This window comes from Tupaia chinensis, unplaced genomic scaffold, assembly GCF_000334495.1.
Source record: "Tupaia chinensis unplaced genomic scaffold, TupChi_1.0 Scaffold139935_1, whole genome shotgun sequence".
NCBI lineage: Eukaryota > Metazoa > Chordata > Mammalia > Scandentia > Tupaiidae > Tupaia > Tupaia belangeri.
Window position 1 is genome coordinate 1,135,446 of NW_006199814.1, and position 16,782 is coordinate 1,152,227.

The 16,782-nt window shown below is 35.3% G+C and overlaps 1 protein-coding gene across 1 annotated transcript in view; it reads right to left on the minus strand.

Annotated features, from left to right (window-relative positions):
* Positions 1–215: 215 nt before the first annotated feature.
* CAPZA2 (capping actin protein of muscle Z-line subunit alpha 2) overlaps positions 216–16,782 on the minus strand; it is a gene marked incomplete at its 5' end in the record, with an annotated part of 37,504 nt that continues 20,937 nt past the window's right edge. The window contains 5 exon segments of the mRNA XM_014593216.2: positions 216–1,343; positions 2,598–2,660; positions 5,957–6,028; positions 8,285–8,363; positions 14,434–14,513. Coding sequence (XP_014448702.1) covers positions 1,203–1,343; positions 2,598–2,660; positions 5,957–6,028; positions 8,285–8,363; positions 14,434–14,513 — 435 coding nt within the window.

Below are 16,782 nucleotides of genomic sequence, written 5' to 3' on the forward strand. Positions count from 1 at the left end.
TAGATGTCTGAAGTATGTGAGGAAAGGATTCCACTCAAGTATCATAAGTAATACTCTACTGAATGAAACCGTAAATCCACCCCACTCCTTACAGTTAATACCAGCATTCACCACAGGCTTGAAATTCCTGTAGTATCAGTAAATCTATTTTTTGAAATATTACAAACATGCTTATAATGCATAGGATGGTGAAAAAATTTAGACTATAACTGCACACCATATGTAATCCCAGCTTTTCTAATTTACAACCAGTTAAGAATTACAATATTTGAAGCAAGTATTTTAAAATAGTATATGACTCACTGGTAAGTGATTTTCTACTCAAATAAATAGGAAAATTTGCATTTTAATGATACAATGAATTTCAGTCTTTTTCAATCCAAAAAAAAAAAAAAAACTGAGACATGGTCATGAGTTCAGGATTATATATATTACAATTTGCCTTGTTATAATACATTTGTGGCTTTATGATAAAAATAACTCAGGGACATGGATTCAAGCTAATTTGCATAACCGTCACAAGAAAAAAAGCATTAAATGCATTACTGAAATAAGTATTTTCATTTAATATCAGAATCTCAAAACAACTTTAGATCTTGGCCTTGTTTAAAAAAAGTTTAGTTAAACACTAAGCTAGCTAAATAACCTTTTTGAAAGGTTTAAACACAATTGATATAGAAAATGTTTTCCCTCTAATCTCGGTCTTACATAAGTGGAAGAGGTGGGGGGAAGGTAGACAATTTCTTTAGCAGCATACGTGGCTAAATCCATCAACCACCTTAAACCATAATGTCTATTATTGACCCCATTAAAAAGAATTGGGCAAATATACAAAGTTACTCATTTCAGAAACCAAAAGACAACAATTTTAGGGTTATAGGAGGTAAAATATTTTCGAAAGCCTTCAAAAACTTTTAACCATTAAACTAGAGGAAACATCTCTTCATTGTAAGAAAGAAGGCGTAACAGAAAGTAAAATACATTTAAACTAAACTGATTTTCAATTCTCTTTGAATAAAAGAAATGAAAAATAATGGTTGATTAGCTAAGCTTTATGCTCTAACCAAACTAATTAATTACAGTGATTTTTAAATGGCAACAGCCCATCTGACTGGGCAGCTTGACAGTTCTGAATACTTTTGCAATGATTTTTTTTTTTTAACGCAAAGACACTAAAATGATCCAGTCATGCAATGTTCATCTTATGCATTCTGCATCTCTTTGCCAATCTTGTAGCTAAGGATCTTGTTCCAATCAATTTTAGTACGAGTAACCGGCAACTGTCGACGTAAGGCTTTGAAAGTAGTGTCCGACATTGTTTGATAATTCTCACTGATGGCAGTCTATAAAAAAACAGTAGTTAGAAGTTTAAACCAAATAAAAGGGACAACAATTTATAAAACACATATGTTTTTAGAACAACCTTTATTTAAGCGGCCTAATTTACTGCTTTTAAATAGTTAAATAAAAATCTCAACATAGTTTTATAAAGCTGTTCAAAGGCAGTTGAAGAAAAGCTTATAATCATTTTAAGTGATTAAATGTAATGAAATATAATTATAAATTAGATTTAATATTTGTATATTCTTGTCTTGAATCTGTTTTCCTATTTCAGCCAGAACAATTTATAAATTCTGTCCTTTGTGTGCAATTTTTTTTCTGCCAGAGAGTATGTTCTCTTGTTGGAGAGAGACAGGTAAAGTGAGAAACCACCTTCAATGGGGAATGGTCACACCACAATGTCATCTCTACTTCTCCTTCCTTCTGTGATTTCAGGCCGGCACTCAGACATCACACAGGTGGCCACAGTGATCCAGCCACCTTGAATTAACCATGATTTCATGACTGGCCCATAAATTCTGTTTTTAAGGGAGGGAGATTCATCTAATTCACAAGTTAAATGCTTAAGTTCAAGAGTAAAATTTAGAAGCTGATAAATAACCTTCAAAGTAGAACACAAAATGAAATGTGACGTAAGCAGATTACACTTAGTACAAATAGTTTAGGAAACACCTTCTAAATTAGAATTTCTAGTCAGAAACAAAATAGTAATTTAAAATCTTGAGGTTTTTTTTTTTTGGAGAGATTTTTGCTATAGGGCGCGTGCGCTCGCCAGACAGAGACATTAGAGACAGAAAGCGAGAAATCACCCCTCAGGGGGTTGGTCATGCCACAATCCCTTTTCCTCCATTCTCCTCTCGGGATCTTGGGCACGCACGCACAAGCGCCCGGCGTGAGTTTTAAGCCACCGGGTCCAGGAGCGAACCGCGGTCGACTACATGGGAGTCCAGCGACATAGCCATTACGCTACCTGCTGGTTCCCAAAATCTTGATATATTTTGACTAATACTGAGAAATTACAGTTGGCTGAAACCAAGTACTAGTAGTTTTAAAAGACAGTATCTTAACTGAGTTTAATTTACTGGCTGTTCTTTTTGACTGCACTTTTATAAGTCTGTCTCATACTAAATGCAACACATGACAAAAATATTGTATCCTGTACATTGAAACAAAAAAACTCAGGCTTATGGCTGGGACATTCAGTACCATTAACTTATAAGTAAATAAAGAGTATATAGTATTTCTGATAATCGTACCTGGTATTCATTTTCTGCAGCTTCTACAATCTTTATAAATTCTTTTGCTGTCTGCACCTCATTCTGAATAAAAAAGGAAGACCAATAGTAAATATAATAGTAACTTAAAACTAAAATAACTGTTATTTTAAAACATATGTATAATTAATGAAATCAAATTCCATAAATAATACAGATGAAAAGTATGACAAGTAAAGAAAAAAAACATATTGTAAGAACAATTATTCTAAGTTCAAGAGAAACTAGGCAAAAATAGTTTAAAAGTCTACATAATGAAACTAGTCTCAGTGTTTAACTGGCAAAGGAAAGTAAAATGATAACATGTATTTAAGAAAAATTCAATTAGAACACTTAACATGCATTCCAACAATTTTTATAGGTTAAGAAGTTAGGCACAGGTTTCTAATTAATGATTATCTTTATCTAAAATATTTACTGAATAATTATTTACCACTGTAGTAACACAAAGAAATTACCAATTACAAAGAATATATTTTAAAGAAGGACATTTAGAAGAAAAATAGAGAGGCAAAGCATTAATGGGACAAAGAAACGTGGTATTATCTGTTGAAGATAATTTTATAGTTTTATCAACTGGACTAGGGAGAAATGTTCACATGTTGAAATATTCACTTTGTAAACTAAATAACATGATTGAATGTGTAAAAGAAAATGAAATAAAAAAACAGTTTAAGGTGAATTTATGCCACTGCTTAAGTATTTTCTGGGAACAAAATTCTGACATGCCAATATATGGCTACGTTTGTGCTAAACGTGAAGTTAATGAAAATTTAGATTTTTAAAAAAATTAAAAGTAGGTGATGTCTCACATGGCCAACAGCAATTCAAGTCCTGGACCTTGTCAGATTACTTTCTTTTCTTTCCTTTTTTTTTTTTTTGGAGAGGATGTTTTTGTTATAAGGCGCGTGCACTTGCCAGAGAGACAGAAAACGAGAAATCACCCCCCAGGGATCCACAATCCCTTCTCCTCCATTCTCCTCCTGGGATCTTGGGCACTCACGCACACGCGCCTGGCATGAGTTTAAGTCACCGGGTCTGAGACTTGAATCACAGTCGACTACATGGGAGTCCAGTGACATAGCCATTATGCTAGCTGCTGGTCCCCAGATTGCTTTCTTGCTTTCTCACTTCCTCTCTCTCTCTCTCTGTCTATCTCTCTTTTTCTGTGGTGAGCACATGTGCCCTATAGCAAGTTGAGAAAAATAATAATAAATAAAATTAAATAAATCTTAAAATTTTTTTTAAAATGAAAGTGTCAATGTAAGATTCTCTAACACCTATTATATACACTTGTATTTATACAATAGAGGTGAGTTTTTTTCTCTTTCTAAAAACAAAAAAGCAATGAAAACCTAGTAAGACAAAGTGAAAAACTATTTTTCCTAAAAAAATTGAGTACTGATAGCCTAAGAGTCAAGTTTAATTACTATGACCATCTCTCACATCTTCATAGTCTGTAATTTTGTGGACGAAGCTATCTTAGGAAGAATCTTCTTTCAGTGTTAAAATCCTACAAGGAAGACAGTATACCAAGTACTTATGTTATGCAAATAGTATTACATTCCATACACAACTGAATGGAATACAATGTTTCATAGAAAACCAGACATTAGTACATTTCTTTCTGCAAGAAGAGAACTTCCACTTAGCATAAAAGTAGAAACTACCCAAGTGCTAATGAGAAATAAAACAAAAACAAAAACAAAACATCTCAGGCAGCATCTGGCCTAACACATTAAAACATTCTGCTCAAAGTTAAATGCTTTCTTGAATGAAAAATAAATATTTAATATTTGCAAATAAGCAGTTGATGTTAATAATATACTAGTACTTTCAGGTATATACAACACAAATGTTTATAGGAAAATGTTACTCTTAAGTGTTATACTATAAATGTCCTGGGGAAAAAACAAGAAAACAGTTGCATATGTAATGGAAAGAATATGTGAAAGAACTATGTGAGAAAATAAAACTAAGTTAAAAAATCCTGGAATTTGAAAGCTGAACTTAAAAACCTTCATTAAATCATAATCCAAAAAGCGAGAAGAAAGAAAACATATAACACAATTCAAAAGTTAGATACAAGATCAGAGATCTAATTTAAAGACCTAAAACTATAAACTCTTGGAAGAAAACACTAGAGTAAATCTTTATAACCTTGGGTTAGATAATAGTTTCCATTAACATACTAAACACACCAACGACAAAGGAAAACAAACTGGACATCAAAGCTACAATCTTGTTTTGCAATCTATATGACAGAATGTGAAAAGACAACATGCAAAAGGGTAAAAATATTTGCAAATCACATATCTGTTAAGACTTGTATCCAGAATATGTAAACAATTATAACTCAGTAATAAAAATTAGCAAGGATGAAGAAATAGGCAAAGGACTGAACAGACATTTTCCTGAAGAAGACATACAAACAATCAGTAAGTACATGTAAGATGCTCGATATCATGGAATCAGGAAAATGTAAATAAAAGCTACGAGGAGATGCCTGTTCATACCAACTGTCATGGCTATAATAAAAAGAAAAGTTTTAGAGAGGATGTGAACAAACTGCAGCCACTTTAGAAAATAGTCTGGCAGTTTTCTGAAAGGTTAAACAGAGTGCTAGCACATGATGCAGCAATTTCAGCTTTAGGCACATACCAAAGAGAAATTAAAACAAAGGTCTACATAAAAAATAATAATGTTAGTAGCAGCAAAAAAGTAAGTAGCAATGTCCATCAACTGATGAATGGGCAGATAAAATGTGTTACAGTCATACAATGGAATATTATTTGGCAATAAAAATAAAGGAAAGAATACAAGCTCCAACAAAGATGAAAACTGAAAACATACTAAGTGAAAGAAGCCAGTACCAAAAGACCACATTATTATATAATTTCATTTACATGAAAGGTTGTGGATGGGTAAATCCACAGTCAGAAATTGGATTGGGAATGCCTAAGGCTGAAAAGTGTACCTGGGGAGGGCTGGGAAGAAAGGGCAGTGACTACTAATGAATATTTAGGTTTGTTGTATGGAGTTTCTTATAAGGAGAAGGAAAATGTTCTAAAATTAGATAGTGGTGATTGTGGCATGACCATGTTAATATACTAAAAAACAATGATATTTTTACACTTACAATGTGTGGATTGAATGGTATGTGAATTATACCTTAATAAAGATGCCAAAAAAATTATGTGCAGATTTGTAATTATTGCCATCTGTAATCTATTTAGAAACACTTTAATCTGAAGCAGAAATAAATTAAAATTTTAATTCCAAAACTGTTCTGGTTTTACAGAAGTATTAGACTGTTCAAATTTTATTGTGAAATTACTTACAGACACTGTTAGGGAATCTTGTATATCTTTATGACTCACTAGCTGAACATTACCATCTTCATAATAATGAACCTATTAGGAAAAGAACAGAAGCCACATTACAGAAGCCTCAAGAACCTCATGCCTTCAACAATCGTATCAGTGTGGATGACTACCAATTTTATCTCTGGTCTTGACTTGTCTACTGCACTCCAGGCCTTTCAAACCCTAGCGAGACTCTTTCTGCTCTGTCTAGTTTCTGCAATAATTCAGACAAGCCCACCAGTAACCTGATTGATGGACACTTTTTCCACAAAGCTATTCTATTAGTACCTAAATCCAAAATGTCTAAATTGAGCTTACAACAGTCTCACACAACTACGACTCCTCTGTTGTGTATTTCCATCAATTGTTTAATTCCCCAAATTCATAAACATGAATTTATTCAGCAAACATCGAGTGATTATTATAAATAGTGACATCTTATAAGATTCTGAGGATACATGACTTTAAAAAAGACATTACAGGGAGCAGCAGTTAGTGTAATGGCTATGTTGCTGGACTCCCATGTAGTCAACCACGGTTCAAGTCCCGGACCTGGTGGCTTAAACTCACGCTGGGCACATGTGTGTGTGTGCCCAAGATCTCGAAAGGAGAATGGAGGAGAAGGAATTGCGGCGTGGCCATCCTCCCTGGGGGGAGGGGGGATTTCTCACTTTCTGTCTTTCTGTCTCTCTCTTTCTGGCGAGCACACGCACCCTACAACAAAAACCTCCCCACCAAAAAAACCCCATGATATTATAGTCCCTGATCTCACATTTCAATTCAACATGATAAGAAGTATGTACAAAAAACATTGGCATCATTCTAGACTTTCCAAGGGTTAAAAAAGGACTTCACTGTATTTTGGAAAGGAATGGAGGTACTTATGGTTGGAACATATGTTAGGCGGAGAGGGAGACGAGTGGCTAGAGAAATATGTAGATAGAGGACAAGTCAACTTTGGGGTGAATAGGTCCGAACCATCTCGTAGGTAACTGTATCACTAAATGGCCTTACGTAGGCAAGTAAAATATTCAGACTTAAATTTTTAAGTCATCTTTCTGATGACAGTGTAAAAAATGGGTTACAGGATGTCAAAGGACCTGACAATTCAATAAAATAAAGTAACAAATACAGGCTAGTTCCATAGCCTACTGGTTAAGGAAGATGAATTCCAGAGGGCCAACTGTGTACAAAACCCAGTCTAGAGACTTAAAAAACACACCAGGAACGTGTGTGTGTGCGCGTGTGCTTGTGCACGGATATGTGCCCAGAACCCTGATAGGATGGAGAAATGCAAGAGATGGGATTGCGGTGCTGACTATGCCCTATTGGGAAGTGCTTTCTCCCTCTCTGTCTCTCTCTGGCAAGTGCATACAACCTCTGGCAATCTAAAAACATAAAACTACCAATAAAGCAAAAGTAACAACTATATGCTACCCACTATGCTAAGAGCTAAAGATAGAATTGAGAACCAGATTATCTTTGATCTCAGTAACTTTGGACCAAAAGGGGGGACCATTTTAGAAGTTGCTGTAAATATCCAGGTCAGAGCTTCTGTGGCCTAACTGAAGGAATGAATGCTAACAGTAATGGCCAATATTCATTAAGTACTTTGTGTCTCGCTCTGTTCCAACCACTTTACCTATGTTAGCTAAGGTAAGTAAACCTTATGTTGCATAGGTAAGTAAACCTATATAGAAAAATTAGTATTCTCACTTAACTTATTTAGCAATACTTATATCCACATACTTGGTTTTACTTATCAAATATTCTATATAAACATGTGAGCTTAAATTAAAAGAATTCAATTCTAGTGGAACCGGTTGCATGTAAGAAGCCAAGTGTAAGTACAGAATGTATTTTAAAAGATATAATATATAATATATACATATATTAATATACACATCTAGCCTATTTATATATCCCTACATACATATAATATCACACTTCACCCAATCCATCTAATTCAGATGACAGAAGAGCACAATTCAAACTCAGAAGATGCTTAGATGAACAAATTGGATGAAGAGCAGACCAAATGGTAACATCTAATTTTAGCTGTGTTTTAGAATCTGTCAGCTATCCTCATAGATCTCTGATGACTACGGAACAAACTACAGAGTTATTTCAAAGATTTAAATAGCACTACTTGTTTTTCCTATTAACCCAAACAAAAATTTAGAAAAGAAATGGTACGGTGTTCTATGGAATGGTGTTCTATGGAAATGTAAACTTATGAAATAGTTGTTGTTCTGTTCAGAATCATCTGGACATGATTTTAAAAAAGTATTTTTTATTTCATACCTGAATTTTCAAGATGCCAACCACCTGAGTGGTTGAAGGAGTAATTGTAAACTTCCACTCTGACCTCCAACGACCATTCCTTAAAAATAAAAACAGCAGCTGTAAATAGGTAGGGAAAATAATTTGAATCAATGTTACGTCTCGGATTAAATTTAATGCTACAGTATGAGTGTGTGGGTGCTGGACACTGATTTTCTAATCACTAAAATATGCAGAATAATGAAAAAGTTCAGTTATGAGATATTTAATTTTCAACCTACTGATAAAAAGGACATACACAGGGCTAGTCCAGTGCCCTAGTGGTTAAAGACATCCAGATCCTGCATGGCTAAATTTGAATACTGGCCCCAGTGGGTTGAAAAACATTCTGGGGACATGTGTGTGTGACCCAAATCCCTAGAGGATGGGAAATAGAGGAAGGATTATGAAATGACCATGACCCCACTGAGAGGTGCTTTCTTTTTTGTTTTTTGGTTTTTTTTGAGAGGTTTTTGCTATAGGGCGTGTACACTCTCCAGAGAGACAGAGAGATAGAAAATAAGAAATCGCCCCCCCAGGGGGGATTGGCCACGCCTCAATCCCTTCTCCTCCATTCTCCTCTTGGTATCTTGGGCACGCTCCTGGCATGAGTTTAAGCCACCAGGTCGGGGACCCAAACTGTGGTCGACTACATGTGAGTTCAGCAACATAGCCATTACGCCAACTGCTGGTCCCAAAACAATTCCTAAAAAAAGAATACTCTAAATAAATGTTCAATTTATCAGGGGCTTTTATAAATACAGTCTTTATAGTTTAACATCTACTGAACGAGATAAAGTACTGAATAATATAAAAAGAATGGCTAGTAAATGTTACATAGGACTAACCAGGAGGTTTGACATCTAAAAAAAGAGCTATTATAAATAGCAAAATACCAGATTTTACCCACCCCCGCCAATTTTAGGTAAAGTTTCCACATCCTTCTCCCCAGTCCTGAAATAATTTTTGTGTACAAGTCAATACATATTCATGGTAGAAAACAAAAATTACAAACAGGTATGTTATTCATTTTTGTCTACTAATGAACTTTATCCTATTTTTCTGTCTTTTCATACCGCTTCTTTTTAAAATGTTTTGCCTCTATTTGCTCTCTGCCCTTTAAAGATAGTCTTATACACAAATTAACAGTATTAGCTTTTTTTAATGGTATATATTTCTAAAATGGTCACAGTGTTAATGAATCATTATGCTGGCTTTTGCTACAAAGTTATTTCTGGGTTCCATTCAATATCCTTGCAGTTCACTCAGTCATAAAAGTCTACATAATGATAGTACTATCATATCTAAAGTTATCCCTTGACATCTGAAAACTATTATTAGAACAGCATATATGTTCTACAAAATGAAACAGAACTTTATAACATATCTGAATTATGAGACTCATCAGAGATTAATTATTCAGATTCTTGGTTGGAAAAAGAACTTAGACCTATGCATTTTTGTTTCATGATTCCAAAAGAAGTTATTCATTTGATTTAGTATTAGTCCCAGGAAACTAGTGAGTTCTAAGCATCTATATATTGCTGATTATTATGACAATATACATACATCACCACGGATTGTGAAGAGAAAAAAGCATTACTGTAATAACATTAAGTGACATTTAGCAGACAGTATCCTCTTATTAATGTATGAACAGTAAAGATGCCTCAGTTTTTGATATTTTTGCTCTCTCTTTCACTAGCCCTATAATTAGAAATGTGTATTCATTCAACAAATATTTAAGCCCTCAATATTGCAAGACACTGGGAAAACAAGAGAATTGAAAAAAAATTCTTCAGTGAAATCTAAGAAGCATCCCAACTAGTCTCTTCTGATTTTACTTCTATTTTAAGTGAACTGAAGTATATATTTCTTTGTATCAGAATATTTAGATTTTACTGAGATTAGTGACATGATATTCAGCACTTTGGAAAACCATATAAAATTGATCTTTTCTAGAAAGTGCAAATCATTTTTAACTTCAATAATACAGCATTCATAGTGGTGGTTTAAAAAATTCCTGGCTATGGAAAGTGAAATAGAAAACTCAAGGACAGACATTTTCTTATTTTATATATGCTAAAGCTCAAAGGAATTATATTTTTGAAAGCTAATTAGTAAATTTATTATGCCATCTCCAATACATCTTTTTTTTTTTTTTTTTTTGAGAGATTTTTGCTATAGGGCGCGTGCACTCGCCAGACAGACAAAGAGATAGAAAGTGAGAAATCACCCCAGGGGGGATGGCCACGCTGCAATCCCTTCTCTTCCATTCTCCTCTTGGGATCTTGGGCACGCACGCACACAAGCCACCGGGTCCGGGACTCGAACCGCGGTGGACTACGTGGGAATCCAGCGACATAGCCATTACGCTAACTGCTGGTATTACGCCAACTGCTGGTCCCAAAACAATTCCTAAAAAAAGAATACTCTAAATAAATGTTCAATTTATCAGGGGCTTTTATAAATACAGTCTTTATAGTTTAACATCTACTGAACGAGATAAAGTACTGAATAATATAAAAAGAATGGCTAGTAAATGTTACATAGGACTAACCAGGAGGTTTGACATCTAAAAAAAGAGCTATTATAAATAGCAAAATACCAGATTTTACCCACCCCCGCCAATTTTAGGTAAAGTTTCCACATCCTTCTCCCCAGTCCTGAAATAATTTTTGTGTACAAGTCAATACATATTCATGGTAGAAAACAAAAATTACAAACAGGTATGTTATTCATTTTTGTCTACTAATGAACTTTATCCTATTTTTCTGTCTTTTCATACCGCTTCTTTTTAAAATGTTTTGCCTCTATTTGCTCTCTGCCCTTTAAAGATAGTCTTATACACAAATTAACAGTATTAGCTTTTTTTAATGGTATATATTTCTAAAATGGTCACAGTGTTAATGAATCATTATGCTGGCTTTTGCTACAAAGTTATTTCTGGGTTCCATTCAATATCCTTGCAGTTCACTCAGTCATAAAAGTCTACATAATGATAGTACTATCATATCTAAAGTTATCCCTTGACATCTGAAAACTATTATTAGAACAGCATATATGTTCTACAAAATGAAACAGAACTTTATAACATATCTGAATTATGAGACTCATCAGAGATTAATTATTCAGATTCTTGGTTGGAAAAAGAACTTAGACCTATGCATTTTTGTTTCATGATTCCAAAAGAAGTTATTCATTTGATTTAGTATTAGTCCCAGGAAACTAGTGAGTTCTAAGCATCTATATATTGCTGATTATTATGACAATATACATACATCACCACGGATTGTGAAGAGAAAAAAGCATTACTGTAATAACATTAAGTGACATTTAGCAGACAGTATCCTCTTATTAATGTATGAACAGTAAAGATGCCTCAGTTTTTGATATTTTTGCTCTCTCTTTCACTAGCCCTATAATTAGAAATGTGTATTCATTCAACAAATATTTAAGCCCTCAATATTGCAAGACACTGGGAAAACAAGAGAATTGAAAAAAAATTCTTCAGTGAAATCTAAGAAGCATCCCAACTAGTCTCTTCTGATTTTACTTCTATTTTAAGTGAACTGAAGTATATATTTCTTTGTATCAGAATATTTAGATTTTACTGAGATTAGTGACATGATATTCAGCACTTTGGAAAACCATATAAAATTGATCTTTTCTAGAAAGTGCAAATCATTTTTAACTTCAATAATACAGCATTCATAGTGGTGGTTTAAAAAATTCCTGGCTATGGAAAGTGAAATAGAAAACTCAAGGACAGACATTTTCTTATTTTATATATGCTAAAGCTCAAAGGAATTATATTTTTGAAAGCTAATTAGTAAATTTATTATGCCATCTCCAATACATCTTTTTTTTTTTTTTTGAGAGATTTTTGCTATAGGGCGCGTGCACTCGCCAGACAGACAAAGAGATAGAAAGTGAGAAATCACCCCAGGGGGGATGGCCACGCTGCAATCCCTTCTCTTCCATTCTCCTCTTGGGATCTTGGGCACGCACGCACACGCCCAGCGTGAGTTTAAGCCACCAGGTCCGGGACTCGAACCGCGGTGGACTACGTGGGAATCCAGCGACATAGCCATTACGCTAACTGCTGGTCCCTCCAATACATCTTAAACTTGGTAACAAGAGTTTTCCTTAAATAGTTTATTTTCAACAGGAGTGATTTTATTATATATTTCATGGCACAAATAATGATAATTTCATGAAGATCTTGTAGTTTTAGGATTCTGGTAGAACAATAGGATAAAGTTTTTAGACTTAAAGTAGAGAAACTACATTTATATTACATTCATGAAAACTAACTTTGAACACCATAATCTTTAGGAAACTTTCAGTTTGTTATTAAGGCATATGTTTACACATGGAATTGATTTTTCTTTGGTGATGATAGATCTGCAATGCTTCAGATAGTCTTGGTTAACCTTGTAACCTTGCATTTATTTCTGAGATGGGTAAGCAGTGAAGCAACCTTGGGCCATGGACTAAACTGACTCATAGAGGTTACTGATATTTGTTATTTTATCCTCCATAGCACTATCAATCAACTCAGCTAAAAAAGTCAAAGACTAATACACTTAAAAGGTAAATATTATTACTGTACTTACTCTGATGATCTCAGCGAGTATTAACAAAAAAGGGGGATAAGGGTAAAGAGTTCATTCAATTCTGAACTTGTAAAGTCTTGGAGAATCTCAGAATTTTATAACTGGCATTATCTCAGAAATAGTCTTGTCTAAGAAGAGAAAGGACCAACAACTTGTCAAAAGTCCAAGATTAATAGGGCAAGTCAGAGCTTTTTGGGCTAAACTTTTTATAGGGAATAATGAAATGACTTGTACATAAAATGACAATCCATAATTTTAATTTTTCTTGTACAAAACACGTCAGTGGCTTTCTCACACTGGCCAACCAAGCACAAAACAATCCCCATAAAAACATCTATTTCAGAGTCCCCAAAGCTCACAGAAGAAACATGATTCTGTGCTTTATCCTCCTCCCCCATTATGAGTTTTGTTCAGAAACACTCCTCAGAATGAGCATATGGGCCTGCCAACTGGTTTGCTCACAAGCACACATGATCTGTGAGAATGTTGCTTGCTAGTCTCTAAAAACACCATGCTCTCCCACAATCTTTCAGTGAATGTCAACAGATGTACTGCTACCTTTAATGGCTAGGCTGATTATGGAGCAGATACATTTTTTATATCAAAGGCCAAAGTTTCATATATTGTTCTTAGTCACTCTTACACAAACAAGGTCATGTTCTGATCACTAAAACAAAAACTACAAAGAATACAGGGCCAGCCAGTGGCATGGTGGTTAGGGCAGCTAAATCCTGCATAGCCAACTTCATGGTTAGAGTCTCAGACCTGGTGGCTTGAAAAACATGCTGGATGCATGTGTCCAAAAAATCCTGAGAGCAGGAAGGATTGTGGTGTGCACTCTTCCTTTCTGTCTCTCCAGTAAACACATGTGCCCTATAGCAAAAAATAAATTAATTAAAAAAAAATTAATAGTGCTAACGGGAGGCATGGTGGTTACGGTGGCTGGATCCAACACGGCTGACTACACAGTCTGAGTCCTAGACCTGGTGGCTTGAAAAAAAACGCTGGGGGGGGCTGCAGTTAGAGTAATGGCTATGTCGCGGGACTCCCATGTAGTCGACCGTGGTTCGAGTCCCCGACCTGGTGGCTTAAAACGCACGCTGGGCGGGTGTGCGTGTGTGCCCAAGATCCTGAGAGGAGAATGGAGGAGAAGGGACTGCAGCATGGCCATCTCCCCTGGGGGGTGATTTCTCGCTTTCTGCCTGTCTCTCTCAGACTGTCTGTCTGTCTGGCGAGCGCATGCGCCCTATGGCAAAAACCTCTCCAAAAAACAAACAAACAAAATACAAAAAACCCTGGGCACATGTGCATGCATGCTCAAAATCCTGATAAGAAAACGGAGGAGAAGCAATTGTGTCATGGCCATCTTCCCTGTGAGGTGATTTCTCACCACTGCCCCAGCCCATCTCTCTCTGGAAAGTGCACACACCCTAAAGCAAAACTGGAAAAAAAAAATGAAAAGGAAGAAAGAACTATGAAGAATATTCCCAAACGTGCAAAATTTTAACTTACCAAAAATTTTTTGCTTGGAACTGATGGCTTTCTATGCATGCAATAATGGTTTGCTGTCCATCTATTTTTTTACCGTACACCTTATAGGCAAAAAAACAAGCACAAGAGTGAATTTAGAGCCACTGAATAGCTAACTTTAAGTATCTATAAAATATTAAAAATAGTACAACACTTTGGCAAGAACATATCAAAGAATACGAAGCAACATAGGCCATCATTTCAACATAGTAGATAGCAATACAATTTTTCTTAGAGAATCGAGAGTTCATAATTACTGAAGTGTAATTTATAGGGCAAATAGAATCTTACTCCAAAATATTCATAAACATCCTAGATATACAATCATGCTTTCATTCCAAAAAATATTAATATTTTAAACACACAGATATGTAAGAAAGCAGATAATTTATTTTAAACATATTGATATCAACCTCTTTTAAGGTTCATTCCTAACTTGTGATTATCCTTTTTGTTCACTTCAAAATATTAGGGGTTGCCAAGTCTCCAGTTATTTTGAAAAGTTTTGGGATTAGGGTAAAAGAGTTAATTTACTTTTAACTGAGAAAGGTCATTTAACTGAATGGCTGTGATGTATGGCAATGTTATTTCTCCTCCTGCCTATTGCTTAAACAGTAATGATGGACTAGTACCCTTAATCCTCCAAGAATAACAGAGAACTATCTATCTCAACTACTCTGTCCTGTTGTTGAATTATCCTTCCAAAATAATCCTAATCAGCAAGTTATAATTCAAAAAACATGTAAGGGGACTAGCAGGTGGTATAATGGTTATGTCGCTGGACTCTCACGTAGCTGACTGCAGTTTGAGTCCTGGACCTGGTGGCTTAAACTCATGCTGTGTGTGTGTGCGTGCATGCCCAAGATCCCAAGAGAACGGAGGAGAAGGGATTGTGGCATGGCCATCCCCCCTGGGGGGTGATTTCTCGCTTTCTATCTCTCTGCCTCTTCTCTCTGGTGAGCATAAGTATGCTATAGTAAAAACCTCTCAAAAAAAAAAAAGAAAAAAAAAAGAAAAAAAGAAAAAGAAAAAGAAAAAACATGAAAAACATGTAAGATATTTTAGTTTATGTTGCTGTATTTCTCAAATAATGATGGAGAGCTAGATACTTAAGCAGATCACATGAATTTCTGTCCTAATCAGGAAAAGTGTGAAAAAGAAATGGAGTGCTAATGGTAGTATTAGTAAGTGTTGCGAAGGCCACAAGATGGCACAGTGGTGGCGGAGCTGGATGCAATTGGCAGGGTCCTAGGTTTGTGTCCCAGTTCTTCCCCAAGTATGCCAGTCATGGCTCACATGTTGTTCATCCAAGCTGTGGATCACGGTGTGAGGACCTTGTTGAGGATGACTCACTCTCCTATGTCTCTCACAAAAAACATGAATGCATAAACTAAAAAATAAATAAATATATATATATATATGGGACAGCAGTTATAAGCTACAACGTATGGTCTTGTTAGGTTAGAGAAGTACACAGAGGCTAGTCAGGTTCAGAGGGCCTTGTAAACCATGCTCAGAAGCCTGGATTCTACTCTAAGTGCAATTTGGAAAATCTCTGAAGACTTTCAAACAAGAGATTTTCAAGACCTGATTGTATTTCAAAAGGTCACTGCCTATGGAAAAAGTCACTGGACACCAACTAGGCATGCTAAAATGCCTATGGGCTCAAATAAACATAGTGAGAGTCTTGGTGGGGGGGACCCAACAATAAAACAAAATAACACAGGCCAGCAGGTGGCATGGAGGTTAAGGCACAGGATACCACATGGCTGAGTGCATGGTTCAAGTTCTGGACCTCGCTGCTTGGAAAACATGCTGAGTGCATGTGGACACATGCACAAAATCTAAAGGAAGAATGGAGAAGAAGGGACTGTAATGTGACCATCCCCCTCAGGAGGGTGATTTCTCTCTCTCTTCCCTGCCTTTCCTCCTCCCCCAGTGCAAATGCCCTATAGCAAAAAACTGAAAACACAAGAAATATGACCATAAAACACACAAAGACATGATTTTACTTTTAAATAATTTTATTTGTTCTAAGATTTCTGTAACTTAATAAAAATAAATTTGAACTAAATGTATTGAGAAGAGTCATGAACATGAGATTAGAGAATCTCATCATATCACGCTCCTTTCATCAATATATCAGAATTCCCACTTGGAATTAATTAAAAGTACAACTATTTCTCTATTTTAAGTTATCATAACATATCTACGGGTGCATGGAAAAGTTATGACGTACTTTTTCATCGAAAATGCAAGTTATGACTTTTCTGATGGCCCAATATTTACTACGGAAAATTTATTACCGAAAATTTTGTTAAAAATTAGGAA